Here is a 14253-nt window from a genome sequence, read left to right on the forward strand (position 1 = left end):
GAAATTTCATTCTTTCAAACTTGCATTCCATTTACCATAAAATGGGACAGAGAATTGAATAATTCCTGGAATACTTTAATTGAATAATTGCTGAATTTTTCACGCTCGTATCAGAAGCGTAGAAAACGTAATCAACAAGCGACGGCGTAACGTACATTTTAGTCATTTAAAAAAAATCAACACAATACATATATTTTGAATATTGCGTTGAATATAAATAAAATTCATATTTATTATACAATAATCTTAATTATCGTAAAAAATAAAATAATTTGTCTCGACGTCGAACTGGCGCTGCATTGTGTCGTCACATCCTGTGCAAAAAAAATGGCGACCAGCAACAACAATAAAAGCTCAGTTAAATGGAGACTGATCAGTATTTTTACAGCCTAATAATGGATTTGTTGTGACAAAAAATTGTTTTATGTGCAGCAAATAACGACTAAGTTCATCGTGGGCGTACCAAACTGTAAATACCCTCTTTTTTCCTTCCTGAACGGCTAAATCCGTAATCCTACTTGGTCCATTTTAAGTGTCTCATTGTGTAACGCTGTTTAATGTTGGCTCCACGATATGGTCTTAAAATATTTTTCATTTTTAATTGATTTGGAATAATGTAACTGTTATTTGATTATTGAGGGATCTAGCTATCTATCTTCTTGCAATTGTTATCCTTTCCTAATTGTGTTTGACTCTTTACACAATTTAGTGGTTACTTGAGGGTCTACCGTATGATGTGGTTTTTTTTTTCCAATGTAGAGTTGCAACCATGAGTAGTCGAAGAAAGAAGGCCCCCCCAGTGAAGGTGGACGAGGAGGCGAAACAAAGGTTGAGCTGGAATATGCTGGACGATCAGCGGAATGAGGACATTCAAGTGATGCCATCTTGCTCCTCCCTTCCTGCCCACCAATCTATGGACATCTCCTTGAACACCTCGCCGCTTACGACCACTCCCGAGGAACTCCCCGCAACATCATCAGACTCTGTCTCTTCCCTGACACTCACCGTGCTGCCCGTCGCCCAACTCGCCAACATCTGGAAAGCGCTCGTCGGGGAATTTCGTGTACGACCGGCGCGGCTACCGTTGGACTTTCGACACAGGGCGTTTGCAATTCACAAGATGGTGGATCGGCTTTGCGTCAGCTTTAAGGGGAGCGAGGAGCCTGACGAGGATGGCGACACCTGCGCCGCAGAGTGCAGCCTTGCTTGCGTCCTGCTGGAGGACCTGGACTGGCTTCAGAAGAGACGGGTGCTACAGCTCTGCCACCAAATTGAAGAGGACTCCTTTAAGGTATGATGAGCACTCTTTTCGTGTCTACTTCTACTTACCCCCACCCCATCAGGTCGGGATTTACCTGCTGGAAAGTGGCCTCGGTAAGCCGGAGTTTCTCAGTGAGGGAAACGCTCGCATGAAGAAATCCAATCAGCTCATACAGAAGATGATGGAATTTTTTTACGACTTCATCATTCCTGGTTGGTGAATTCATCACAGCATCACACTAATGCCAAAATATATATTTTTTAATCTCCATCTATTACATGTTGATGTCTCCGCCATATTTTTTCTGCAGAAGTGGTGGACAACGAGGAGGAGGAATGCGACACAGACTTGGAGCGGCAGAACGTGGAGGAACTTTACGACTACGTCCGATGCGTGCATCAAACCGACGGCCGACGGGAAGGGACCTCTGATGTCCAGCACCAAGCTCTGCTCCCGGTGCTCCGCCCCTATCAGAGCCAGGCCGTCAACTGGATGCTGATGCGGGAGAAAATCCGGAATACGGCCCTGAAAGGTAGATTGAGAAATAGGATGCCACGTCTCTGTGGTCTTTGTTAATGAGACCCCGCCCCTTTTTCAGATCAATCGTTGCATTTCCTGTGGCGGGAGTTGGTCACGTTGTGTGGAAAGAAATTGTTCTACAATCCTTTTACCGGCTGGTGAGCCAAATATGTGCTATGTTTTGGTTTTCATAAGACATCACTCAATGCATGAGCCACTTTGCGATATTTGAACATTTGAACTCGCTCTCAGTTTAATCCGCGAGTTTCCCCTCGCCGGCGTGGAGCGGCCAGGCGGCATCCTCGCTGACGAGATGGGCCTCGGCAAGACGGTGGAGGTCCTGGCTCTGATTCTGTCTCACGGCCGACAGGACCTAGAGCAAGAGGCCCTCACCTTGCCTGTGGTGAGGATCACCATTGTTATCGGCCAAATACAAAATCATCATTACATTTTTTTTTTAGGGAACGTCTGTGAATTATTTTGTCCCCCCGCCTCCACTTGAGCACGAGAAAGTTGTCCGCTGCAAGCCCGAAGTGCAGCCGAAAATAAAAATATCTCATCCGGGTATGTCATTCTCCCTCATGACATTAAATCATAAAATAAGTTTAACAAGCTTTTCATTTGTGCAGCTGTCCGCGTGATGCTCCTCACCGCCATCAAGGAAATGCGATCGGGCAAAGGGGCTTCCGTCAACGCCGTGTTTACGTTCATTCGCGCCACCTACGGCTACGACCTCCTGAAGAACCGAAGTCACATCAAGAAGACGTTGGCCAAGCTGACGGACGAGGGCCTGGTGGAGAGGGTGAAGGGTCGCGGCCTGGCAGGCTCTTTCCGCTTGGGAAAGAAATACAAAGACGCCAAGAAGACGCTTGCTACACTGCCCAAATCTGTAAGCAAAAAATAAATACATCTTAAGGGTCATCAGAAATGATATGCTTTTATTTTTTCGTCCAGAATATTAAATACTCTGAGAGCTCGCCCAGGAAGACATTCCAGAGACGTGCGAAGGAGAAAGCCGAGGTGGCTCTCCAAACCTCCCTGAGTGAAGATGGAGAGCCCACGCCAGAAGGAGCATCCTGCTCCAGTGAGGAGCCGGAGCCCCCCGTCCGGGCGTCGGTGGTTCCCTTCAGCGCGGCCGACTACCGCTTCGAGTGCATCTGCGGCGAGCTGGGCCTGGTGGACTACAAGGCCCGCGTGCAGTGCATGAAGTGCCAGCTGTGGCAGCACGCCTGCTGTGTCAACTACAAGGAGGAGAGCCTGGACACCACGCCGTTCTACTGCCCCCACTGCCTGGTGGCCATGACGCCCGTCTCCACCGGGGCCACGCTCATCATCTCGCCCAGCTCCATCTGCCATCAGTGGGTAGACGAGATCAACCGCCACGTGAGGTCCGCTTCGCTGCGCGTGCTGGTGAGAGAGCCCATTCGAGAAACCGAACGAATCGTTGGGGCCGTACGTGAGGGACCTTTTCTTCTCTACCAGGTATACCAAGGCGTGAAGAAGCACGGCTTCATCCAGCCGCGTTTGCTGGCCGAGCAGGACGTGGTCATCACCACCTACGACGTGCTGCGCTCGGAGCTCAACTACGTGGACATCCCGCACAGCAACAGTCGCGACGGGCGCCGCTTCCGCAACCAGAAGCGCTACATGGCCGTGCCCAGCCCCCTGGTGGCCGTGGAGTGGTGGCGCGTGTGTCTGGACGAGGCGCAGATGGTGGAGTGTCCCACCGCCAAAGCGGCCGAGATGGCGCTACGTCTCGCCTCGGTCAACCGATGGTGCGTCAGCGGCACGCCGGTGCAGAGAGGCTTGGAGGGTACGAATTTTGTTTACATTCCTAGCTTCTTCTGTTTTATGTTGAAACACTCACTTGTTTCTGCAGACCTGTACGGCCTGGTTCTCTTTTTGGGCGTGGATCCATACTGGGTGAAGCACTGGTGGGACCAGTTGCTCTACAGGCCGTATCGCCGCGGCAACACGGAGCCTCTCTACAGCGTGGTGGCTCAGCTGCTGTGGCGCTCAGCTAAGAAGGACGTCATCGATCAGGTCAGATTCTCAAAAATGATCTGATGATGATCATATTTGACCCCACGTTGTGTTTTTGTGTCGTTCCAGATCCAGATCCCTCCTCAGACGGAGGAGGTGCACTGGCTGCGGTTCTCCCCGGTGGAGGGTCACTTCTACCACCGACAGCACGAGGTGTGCTCGCAGGACGCCCTGCTCAAGCTACGCAAGCTCTCCGACTGGAGCCTGAAACTCGGCAGCCTGGACCGCCGCACCGTGGCCACCATCCTCTGCCCGCTGCTGCGGCTACGCCAGGCCTGCTGCCATCCGCAGGCGGTTCGAGGCGAGTTCCTGCCCCTGCAGAAGAGGTGAAAGAAATATATTTCTTTGGACTGTTTTAGTGATGTCACTATCAGTGGGACTTTGACCACGAGTGTCCTGGGATTGCTTCTTGACAGCACCATGACGATGGAGGAGCTCCTCAAGTCCCTGCAGAAGAAATGTCGAGTGGAGTGCGAAGAGGCCCACAGACAATTGGTGTGCGCTCTCAACGGCCTGGCCGGAATCCACATCATCCGAGGTATGACATGGAGCACGCGTGGGAATCACTCGCCCTTTTGCTTTGTACGCCACGTCTCATTAGCGTCGTATTGAGGGTCAATAATGACGGAGCCCCCATCCCTGCCCGCCTATTTGCAGATGAGTTTGAGCAGGCGGCTGAGATGTACAGAGAAGTGCTGCGTTCTTCAGAGGAGCACAAAGGCCGACTGAAAACGGATTCATTGCAGGTAAGCAAGCAAAGGCCATCTGCCGCTTCTTTTGTGCATCTTCAATTTACATATGAAAGGTCACGTCGCGAAATAAACTCGTTTTGGGTTTCCGTGCCTGAATAGCAGTGTCACACATACGTTTTGTTTTTCTTAAATTGTTTTTTTTTAATTGATGTTGATTAAAAAAAAATTGTTTAATTTTATTTTAAATTCAGATTAGTTGAAATGCTTTTTATAGACAGAATAATTTAATTCTCAATGGTTCATAATTATTATTTTATGGATAATTTTATGTTTTGTTTTTTAATTTTGATTTGATTTTTGATTCTGTATTTGTTCAGAGACTTCACGCAACTCACAATCTGATGGAGCTGCTAAGCGCAAAGCATCCTGGGATTCCTCCCACTCTGCGAGATGACCGTCTCAGCGAGGAGGTTCCTCCCAGCTCTTCCGTTTCAACCACTGAAGATTTTGCGTCGTTAAAATATGTTTTTAATGATTGCTCGTTTTCCTTCCTCGTCAGGCTGAGCAACTACGTCAACACTACATGACCAAGTACGACTCTGAGGTGGCCGACGCCCACCAAGCCCTGCAGCCCGTCTTGCAGAACATCAAAGATCTGAAGCGCAAAGTGAGCAGTTTACATCAGGCACAATTGGGGACAATTTGCTTCATTTTGATTCTCCACTAGGTCAACCTGAACTCCCCCTGGTGGCTGGACGTCATCCAGCGGGCGGTTCGTTGCGCCACCGACGACGACCTGGTGGGCCGCGTCAAGAACGAGCTGACGTCCGGCTACAAGCAGCAAGCTCACAAGCTCTCCATGGCTGACAAGTAAAATTTCAAATGAGCTCAACCTAGTTGGAACACTTTGGACAAAGCCAACTCCCCTCCGCAGGTTCCGTGATGGCCGCGGCCTGCTGTACCTGCTCACAACGCAGATGGAAGACCTGATGAAGTCCCAGAAAATCGTCAGGGAGGCTGTGAAGAGCCTGGAGGGTCCGGCATCCAAGAAGGTGATTGACGAGGCCACCGTCTGCCACCTCAGGCCCATGCGACTGCCGCTTAATAAGTGAGACAAGTTTTTTTTTTTATCCTCAATGAATTAATATAAATTTTTGGGGAGATCGACGCTACATAATATATTTTTTGCCCATTTTTCTCTCTATTGTAAATTTTTAAAAAAATCCATGTCCATATTGTGTTTTGACTTTTCCTGTACGACATTTTTCCTCCATATCCCAGTTGTGTGTTTTGCAAAGCCGACGAGCTTTTCACCGACTACGAATCCAAGCTCTTCTCGCACACGTAAGCAAAGGCACTTTTGCACGCCCGTTGCGCAATGTTGCTGAATTCACGGCCAAAACTGTGACCAACTGGTAGGGTGAAAGGCCAGACGGCCATCTTTGAGGAGATGATCGAAGACGAGGAAGGTTTGGTGGATGACCGGCTGCCCACCACCAGCCGAGGCCTGTGGGCTGCCAGTGAGACGGAGCGCACCCTCAAAGCCACCCTGGCTTTCGCCAAGGTCAAGCGCGTGGATGCCGAGCTGGTGGAGCAGGGCAACGCCTTCATGGAGCTCTTTGAGACCTGGAAGAAGGAGTACAAGGTTGGTGCCGGATGCGCTTGCTTCAGACTTCTGGATTAGGACAGCTCGACCCACTTCCTCCATCAGGTGCTGCACGAGTACTGGATGGTTCTGCGGAATCACGTGTCGGCCATCGACGAGTTGGGGATGGCCACCGAGAGGCTCCGCCTGCGTCTCCCCGACGAGCCAAAACCGAAAGTGCTGCACATCATCGAGCCGCATGAGGTACAGAACAGCAACATTTAAATGGATCTATTTTGTAAATATTACAATATTTTTAAAACCCGATTGGTCCGTTTTGATGTTTCCAGGTGGAGCAGAACCGAGTGAAGCTTCTCAACGACCAAGCTGTGGCCAAGTCTCAGCTGCAAAAGAAGCTGGGACAGTTTTTATACCTGACAAACCTGGAGAAGGTGCTTCCTCTTTTATAGCCCACTCCTCCCGTGCACACTCTTCAACCTTCTCCCCATTTTAGTCCCAGGACAAGTCCACTGGTGGCCTAAACCCGGAACCTTGTCCCATTTGCGCCCGGCCGCTCGGACAGGAGGTGAGCTCCTTTGTTGTGGCGCTTCCTTGTGCATTTTTTAACGTCCTTTGCTTTTTTGTAGTGGGCGGTGCTGACCTGCGGCCACTGTTTCTGCAACCAGTGCATCGCCATCATCCTCGAGCAGTACAGCGTGGGCTCGCGCCGACGCGCCATCAACTGCGCCATCTGCAGACAGGCCACGTCTCACGCCGAAATCTCCTACGTGTTCACCGCGCAGGCGTCCAGCCACGACCAGGACATCCCAGTCAAGGTTGGTGTTAGCTCGGGTAGAAATACAGTTAAATACCGCTAAGCTAATTCGCTAGTGTTGCTCACCAAAACAGCAGCAGCTACCGAGGCACTATCGTTTTCTAAATGTATTTAGATAATGAAACTGCTTTTCTCTCAGGGGAGCCACTCGACCAAGGTGGAGGCGGTGGTGAGAACCCTGAAGAAGATTCAAGTGAGCGACCCGGGCGCCAAGTGTTTGGTCTTCTCAACGGTAAGACCTTTGAAGCGTCACGTTTGTACTCAGATTCATTTGTGTTGTCTCTCCATCTCCATTCCAGTGGCAGAGTGTCCTCGACATCATCGCCAAAGCTCTCTTTGACAACAACATGGAGTTCTCGCAAATCAACGGGATCCAAAAATTCCAGGTTCGTACAATCTTTTTGGACTCTTTCTCGTGTTGGTGCTGATTCCTGCCGCCCCAGGAGAACCTGAGCTCGTTCAAGTACGAGAAGAAGATCAACATCCTGCTGCTTCCTTTGCACACGGGCTCCAACGGGCTGAACATCATCGAGGCCACGCACGTCTTGCTGGTGGAGCCCATCCTCAACCCCGCCCACGAGCTGCAGGCCATCGGACGCGTGCATCGCATCGGACAAACCAAGTACATGTCCATTGACCCCAAAAACAAATCAGCTGTAAATAGGAAATAATTCGATCCCCCCAGGCCGACGTTCGTGCACCGCTTCCTCATCAAGTCCACCATCGAGGAGAGGATGCAGGCCATGCTTAAAACAGCGGATAAGAGGTGCGAGAGGGATTCTCAGAAAACTTTTTCCCTCTATTAGTTGTGTGTGTTTGTGTAGCAAGTGGAATGAAGGTAGCGCTGATGAAGGAACATGTTTTTGTGGTCTTGTAGTCACAGCAGAGCCGCCATGAAGCACTCGGAGGCCGCCGTGCTCACCGTGGCCGACCTGGCAGAGCTGTTTTCTGAAGACGACGGTCAACATCTGCAGTGAAGACCCCCCCCCATGACGCACTACTCTTTCTGTACTGTAGGGGGCAGTGACGGACACTTAATTTTAGCACATTCCCACTTTTTCGTAAAAAAAAGAAAAGAACTTTGACGTCGATGCACGTCGGAAGGCATGAGTGTACATTTGACTTGTTTTTCACAACTTCCAGGAAATAAAAGGCAGTTGGGACGACTCGTAAACTCACAGGCAAGGAAGGAGGCCTTTTGGTGTCATTACAAAAGAAATGAGAGCAGGTTCCCTCTTTTATTTCTTTATCTTCTCTCTCTGAAGCTGCTGTTTTGTTATGTGTGGTGGCGAGACAATGAAATTTCTACGTTCCGTCTCTTGGAAACCAATCTTGTAAATTCAAACTTGTAAAATAAAAAAAAGAAAGGGAGGAGGAGAGATTTTGCATGCTTTTTTTTTTTTTTTACCTTTTTTGTCTTATTTCAACCAATGTTGTGCACCCACAATTTTTGTTTTATTTTTCTCCATTTTGCATGCTGCCTGCCATTTTGTATGTTACACTTCTTTTGAGTCCTTCTCACATTCTTCCCTTCTGTCTGAAAGTGAAGAGCGTGTTTTATGATCTTGTTCTACACCGCACGTGCACTCCACTTTCTTTGCTCGCCGGCTCCCCCCGCAGGGGTTCCCGCAAACCCATAAAGATCTTTTTTTTTTTTAAAGTCTGCTGACAACAAAGAGCGGTGGCGTACATGGTTACCGCCGCCGCACTTGTCGTCGTAGCGTGTTTACAAAAAGGGGAGTTACCTCGGACTCCCCTCGGCTCCCCCTATTCACGCGTGGAATCTCATTGTTGGACCTCGAGGACATGATTCAAGCTGGCCGGAGGGAGGCTCCCACTTCATTAGAGCTGTCCCGGGGGGTGCGAGGGCGTCGGGGTGCTACGTCTTGTGGTCCTGACAGCGGCAGTCGGCGGCCAAACGTTCCCAGGGGTAGGAAGGAGACAAGATGGTGAGCTTGCCGTGGACCTTGTTGCTGCTCACCTTCACAGCCGTCTCCTCCCAAGGTGATCTGCAGACCTTCCAAGAAGGTGAGTCCTTCCAGTATTTTTTTTTTAAAATCTCATTTCAAATAAATTTCATGCAGTTTTGTAAATATGCACCGTTCATGGCTTCACGTCTGTGTTTTCAATTTTAAGTGCATTAAAAATGATAATCATGTTGTTTCTCCTAGAGCTGAACGAAACGGTCATTTGCACCAACGACCACATGGAAGTGGTCATCCCCAGCGCCTTCTTCCTCAACAAAGTCCCTCCCGTCTACGTAAGGCACGCCCTCTTCGAGTCCATGTGAAATTCTGCCGATTATTATTATTTTTAATTTTTATGCGCAGGCCTGGGACTTGCATCTAAACGACCCAGATTGCCGAGGTTTGGAAGTGGGCGACGACTACGTCTTCAGCATCAAGAGCAATCTGTCCCACTGCGGAAGCATCATGGTAACTCTGCTTGCCTTTTTCCAAACGGGATTGACCATTTCTCGAGCGCCGACGTAATTCTGAGCCTATAAAGTCCCAGACAGAAAGAAAAGCTGTGAGAAAGCGGTGTAGTCCAGGACGAAGGGCGGTGCCGCAGTTAAAGCCAGTCAGGCCGGCCTCCCGCGCTTCCAAATGATGGTGATTTAAATGGAAATGATGAACGTCTAAGCCCCGCCCCCGTCTTCGCCTTTCTCTTCCGTCAAATAGACACACTTGAGTTGAACCAAACACATTTGGAGAGCACTTGTGAAGATGTTTGAGTTGTGTGTTGGGGGGGGGGGTCTCAGTTAGCCATTAGCACCTAGCTTGTACTGTTTAATATTGATGGGGTTGATGTTTTGTGTTCAGACGTCGGACGCCACTCACATCCTGTTCGTCAACACCATACACAACAACCACACTGACATCATCACCCGGAATTACATCAACATCACCTTTGTGTGCCGCTACCCCATCAACTACATGGTGCAGCAACCCAACGGGGAGAACATGATACGTGTGGATGTCAGGTTAGTCTTCGTTGACATCATGATAACGTTTTTAAATAAGCCTGTTGTCAAGATTTGATTTCACACGCACGCAGGACGATCACGCTCAACACAGAGGATGGAAACTTCTCCGTCTCCATGCTGCTGTATAAGGACGAGGCCTTTGAGGACAAGTGGACCACCGTCCCCTCGCTCACCCTGGACGACGACATCTTTGTCAAAGTGTTTATGGTAAGATGTGGAAACATTTTCCGCATTTTTATTTCACTCAAAATGTTTGTCCTCCCAGATTCCAGCTCACCTGATGTTGCGCATGGAGCGATGCTGGGCCACGCCCACCAAGGATCCCTACAGCCACATTCAGTACACCTTCATTAGGGACAGGTGGGTGCTCCATTAGAATATTCAAAAGCACCACCATCAGGACAGTTCCATGTGTTTTTTTTTTTTTCTCAGCTGCCCCGTATTGACAAACAAACAGACCCTGAGCGTGCTGAAGAACGGTCAGGGTGCCGAGGCCACCTTCAGGATCCAGATGTTCAAATTTGTGGGCGGCTCCTACACCAACGTCTTCCTGCACTGCAACGTCCACATCTGCCACAACGGCCCCGGCTTGTGCCAACCCGTGAGTGTGCCCGCTCAATCTCCAACTTCACCCCCCTGGGTTAATAAAATGGAATCTTCCAGAACTGCTCGGCTGAAGAAGATATCCTGATGAGGACGCGGCGAGACATCCCACTGTCCCACACGGTGTCCTACGGTCCCATCAGACGACGGTCCGACAGCGAGCGTCCCCGTTTAGGTACGTTCCTTAAGCAACTTTATTTACATGCGCTCGACTCTATCAACATTTTTTCCGTGCAGGTGGACTCCCATCAGTGGAGATCTTCATCCTGGCGGGGTTCTTGGTAGTCCTGTTGCTGGTCACGGGGGTCTTAGGGAGATTGTGGATTCGTTCCAGGCGCTTCTACCCGGCGGCGCGGGAGGCTCAGCTCACCCTTTCCAACATACACCACATCTCCGAAGTGGCCTCATGACTCGATGGGATCCAAAAGCGTTCTGCTACATCACTACTTCAAGATTTTTCTTCAAATTGTGTGTCATTAATATTCAAGGGAAGAAGTGAAATACCTCAATGTAGGGCTTTTAGTATTTTATACCTGTTTTTTTGTTGTTGTGTGTATTGTTGGCAAATTAGATATTTAATATACCTCACATAGAATGAAATACTTTTTTTTATATATATTTATGCTTCTTGTTGTTTTTATATCTTATTTTTAAATACTTTTTTAAGCTAATACTTTGACATACAGTAGAAAGAAATGTTATTTTGTATTTTTGATAAGTTCACAACTAAAATAAAGTGCTATACATGATTTTTTTTTTTTTTACTAATACATGTTCTTTTTTTTTTTTTTTTCACTGTCTCTAAAAGCCACCCCAGGCACTAAAATGTTTTCACAGGTCTTGGGTTCATCAAGTAACACTCTTTTATCCTTTTAAAAAAAAGAATTTTTATTTATCAAATGTATCAGGCTTGTATTGTCGCCTTGTGACAACTGTGGAAACAACACAAGGAAGCTGAAGGCATAATTGGATGTCAGGAGGGAGAAGAAGAAGAAAGATGGCCGCCACTTTTTGTCAACAAAACCCTGTTGGACACAAATGGATGACAGGATTCAAATGTTGTATATGGACTCATCTGGTTGGTTTTCATGTGGACCCCCACACTGACCTTCGCACTCAAACGCTTGCAGGGCGCTGGTGTAGGAGGGGCCCAGCCAAGACGTGAAGCCTCCCAGGACCCTCAGCAGGAGCTGGGTGGAGTCGGTGAACAGCACGTCGGAGTCGGAGTAGCCAGAAGAACTGAACATGCTCAAGCTGGCTGAGGAGTTACCAAACACGTTCTACAAGAGCAAAGCAGGCAAGGATGGATGGACACTGGAAGGAAAGGTGGGTGACAGGATGAATGATGGGTAATAGATTAGGATAGATGGATGACCTGCAGTCGTTCCAAGAACTTCCAAACGCGGCACTTGTCCATCTGACGCACTACCACGCCGTTGCCGGGCACGGCAGCCAGGTGGCAGTGCCGGTAGTCGTCCAGGTCAGCTTCGGTGCCGTCTGGGCAGAGCAGCTTTAGGTCCTCGGCCTCCACGTCCAGGGCCCATGAGTCCTGGTTCTTGCCTGGGTTAGGGTCAAACACAAACGGTGCAGCAACACACATAGAAATACATTGCAGTCATCTATTATTTTATAATCTTAAATACTCACCATCCAAATTGTCAAAAACGGTGTTGTGTTTGACAAACGCTACGTCGCCGAGGTTCTCAGCCACGCACCTTGGAAACAAACGAAGGCATTGCCCAGGATGCAGAGCGTCTCACGGCGAGGGAAAGCGTACCTCAGGGCCCCCGCCTCGCCGTAGTGCCTCTCTCGAGGATTGCTGGCGCAAATGTGTCGGTCGTTGTCGTCGCCGATGCAGGCCTCGCATAGGTTCTTCGGGTTGTTCCCTCGGGGGTCGTGTTGGGGGTCTTTGATGCCGGGGACGCAACTATAGCCGAACAAGTTCCCCACAGCTGGAAGGGGGTTAATTCCAAATGTTAACAAAAAACCATGACTTAGCGTTAGCAAGAATGTTTTATGTTTACATGCAAACTGAGGTTCTCACCACGAGGGAAGTTGCATTGGTGACCCGGGCTGATCTGCGAGGTGTTGAGGAGGTAGCCGACGGGCACGGTCCAGCCCACCGTGGTGCGAATGCCCGGGTGGCACGAGCTGCGTTCGTGCATCTCCAGCAAGGACAAGTCGGATGACGAGCGGCGAGCCAACGCCACCACGTAGTAGCTCACGCCGTCTAGCCAGGAGATGGATCAGATGTAGTCATTGTGGGTCATTCAAGATTTACAATGAAAAAAGGAGTGGTCAGCAAACAAGATTGGCTCCTAAACTTCTCAAATAAGAGAAAGAAAAAGGGACTGATCTCTTAGATGCCTACCCACTCCATTGAGGGACTCCCCGGCAGCCACCTCCAGGCCGTAACACAGGCCGGCGGCGTAAATGTCATCTGCAAACATGGAGGCTGCGTCTGCACTCCCATTCTGACAAAAAAATAACTCTTAAACAAGATTTATATGATTTTTTTTCTTATATTTTATAGGAAGAAAGTTAAAGTTTGTTTTTTATTTAATTCAACAGAGCTGCTTGGCACCAAGTCGCCACAAGGTGGCAGCAAAGCACTGCTAATTCACTGGAATAGAATTGATGGTTTTAAATTCCATAAAATTGGGACTGTTTTTTTTTTTGTTCAGAACCAAATTGTCCGTAAATTGCGTCGATCACAAAGGTTCCACTGTAAATAGGTTTTAAGAGAGAATTTTTTTTTTTAAATGCTCATGTGAGTTTGAATGTGGACGTACTTGAATTTTCTCCATGCAGTCTCTGGCGTTCAGGCCTCGCACGCATTGCAAAGTGCCTCGGATATTCCGAGCCGTGGCGTTCCCGGCCAGGTCGGCGCACTTCTGCTCCTCCGCATCGGATACGACGCACCAGGACACTTGGAGACGCGCATTTTAATTGCATTTATTTATTTCTAAACTAACAACAAAAATATGCTCCTACCTGTTGTTTTGGGATTGACTACACCGCCGACAGAAAGCAGGTGCAGCAAAAACATGAAAGCTGACGTTGTCCCAAAAAGCTCCATGTCTGCTCTGGTCAGACTGCTCAGGATGAAGAGCATCAGGATTTCACTGCAAGGCTGAGGGGAAAAAAAAGTCACTCAAGCGAGAATCTTAGGGCGCATTATTCCCGTCGGATAATCCCATCTGCATGGCAGGGATAGCGTTTCCCCTTCGTGGAGCGGGGAGCGCGTCAGGTCACCGAGAGCAGACTGGGAGACTTTAATTAAAGAGAAAAAAAAGTTGCAGACAATGTGGCTCTGTGGGAAACAGACGCGTTATACAGTATAATAAAACTGCTCTATCCCCCCCATACCTGCACGCTTAATAAAAATAAAAATAAATAAAAAATTATGCGGTGGAAAAACTACATTGCAGAAATTGCATCGATTTTAATTTAATTTTCGTGAAATGATTATTTCATTGAATCAAAACCGAGTTTCCGATACAAATCTTTGATTTGAATGTTTTTTTTAAAGTTTTATTTTATTAAAATAGTTTGAAATGAATGTCATTTGAGCTGTGCAGGCCTGATTCCGAGATGAAAGGGCACATTGTTTTAGTGCAACTCTGAAGAGAACATTGGGAGGTTTGCAAGGTGATCCTCAAAGTGCATGCATGAGCGAACAGAAAAGTATTTCTCAAATCAAACCTGCTCTGTCACACATAGGCATTG

General features: G+C 48.6%; 3 protein-coding genes across 4 annotated transcripts; 2 read left to right on the forward strand and 1 right to left on the reverse strand.

Moving 5' to 3' along the window:
* Positions 1 to 325: 325 nt before the first annotated feature.
* On the forward strand, positions 326 to 8312 carry shprh (SNF2 histone linker PHD RING helicase). The gene is made up of 29 exons (XM_088401227.1): positions 326 to 469; positions 760 to 1291; positions 1344 to 1473; positions 1572 to 1793; positions 1860 to 1938; positions 2033 to 2183; positions 2242 to 2344; positions 2410 to 2669; positions 2735 to 3190; positions 3263 to 3593; positions 3660 to 3823; positions 3893 to 4149; positions 4240 to 4361; positions 4481 to 4569; positions 4893 to 4985; positions 5075 to 5182; positions 5243 to 5385; positions 5450 to 5623; positions 5797 to 5859; positions 5935 to 6160; positions 6227 to 6364; positions 6451 to 6552; positions 6615 to 6686; positions 6748 to 6936; positions 7075 to 7167; positions 7235 to 7321; positions 7379 to 7557; positions 7621 to 7701; positions 7813 to 8312. Exons 2-29 carry the CDS (start codon positions 770 to 772, stop codon positions 7910 to 7912), a joined length of 4734 nt encoding a protein of 1577 aa, XP_088257353.1. The 5' UTR covers positions 326 to 469; positions 760 to 769; the 3' UTR covers positions 7913 to 8312.
* Positions 8048 to 11250, forward strand: LOC148384962 (pancreatic secretory granule membrane major glycoprotein GP2). Its single transcript, XM_088401229.1, has 10 exons — positions 8048 to 8163; positions 8597 to 8963; positions 9107 to 9195; positions 9266 to 9370; positions 9758 to 9918; positions 9993 to 10128; positions 10187 to 10281; positions 10354 to 10522; positions 10585 to 10699; positions 10762 to 11250. Exons 2-10 carry the CDS (start codon positions 8882 to 8884, stop codon positions 10932 to 10934), a joined length of 1125 nt encoding a protein of 374 aa, XP_088257355.1. The 5' UTR covers positions 8048 to 8163; positions 8597 to 8881; the 3' UTR covers positions 10935 to 11250.
* A 142-nt stretch (positions 11251 to 11392) lies between these two features.
* otomp (otolith matrix protein) lies at positions 11393 to 13769 on the reverse strand. Of its 2 annotated transcripts, none has more exons than XM_088400897.1 (9): positions 13519 to 13769; positions 13317 to 13453; positions 12896 to 12998; positions 12569 to 12754; positions 12302 to 12476; positions 12172 to 12239; positions 11900 to 12084; positions 11629 to 11804; positions 11393 to 11594 (listed from the first exon to the last, which is right to left on the reverse strand). In XM_088400897.1, the coding sequence occupies exons 1-9, from the start codon at positions 13637 to 13639 to the stop codon at positions 11498 to 11500; spliced, it is 1248 nt and encodes a 415-aa protein (XP_088257023.1). In that variant the 5' UTR covers positions 13640 to 13769; the 3' UTR covers positions 11393 to 11497. The 2 variants fall into 2 exon arrangements, with proteins under 2 accessions (XP_088257023.1, XP_088257022.1); XM_088400896.1 differs by having other exon boundaries at positions 11430 to 11549; positions 11633 to 11804.
* Between the last annotated feature and the right edge of the window lie 484 nt (positions 13770 to 14253).

Source organism: Syngnathus floridae, chromosome 16 (assembly GCF_059516105.1).
Source record: "Syngnathus floridae isolate MCC-2025c chromosome 16, RoL_Sflo_1.0, whole genome shotgun sequence".
In the NCBI taxonomy this organism is placed as follows: domain Eukaryota; kingdom Metazoa; phylum Chordata; class Actinopteri; order Syngnathiformes; family Syngnathidae; genus Syngnathus; species Syngnathus floridae.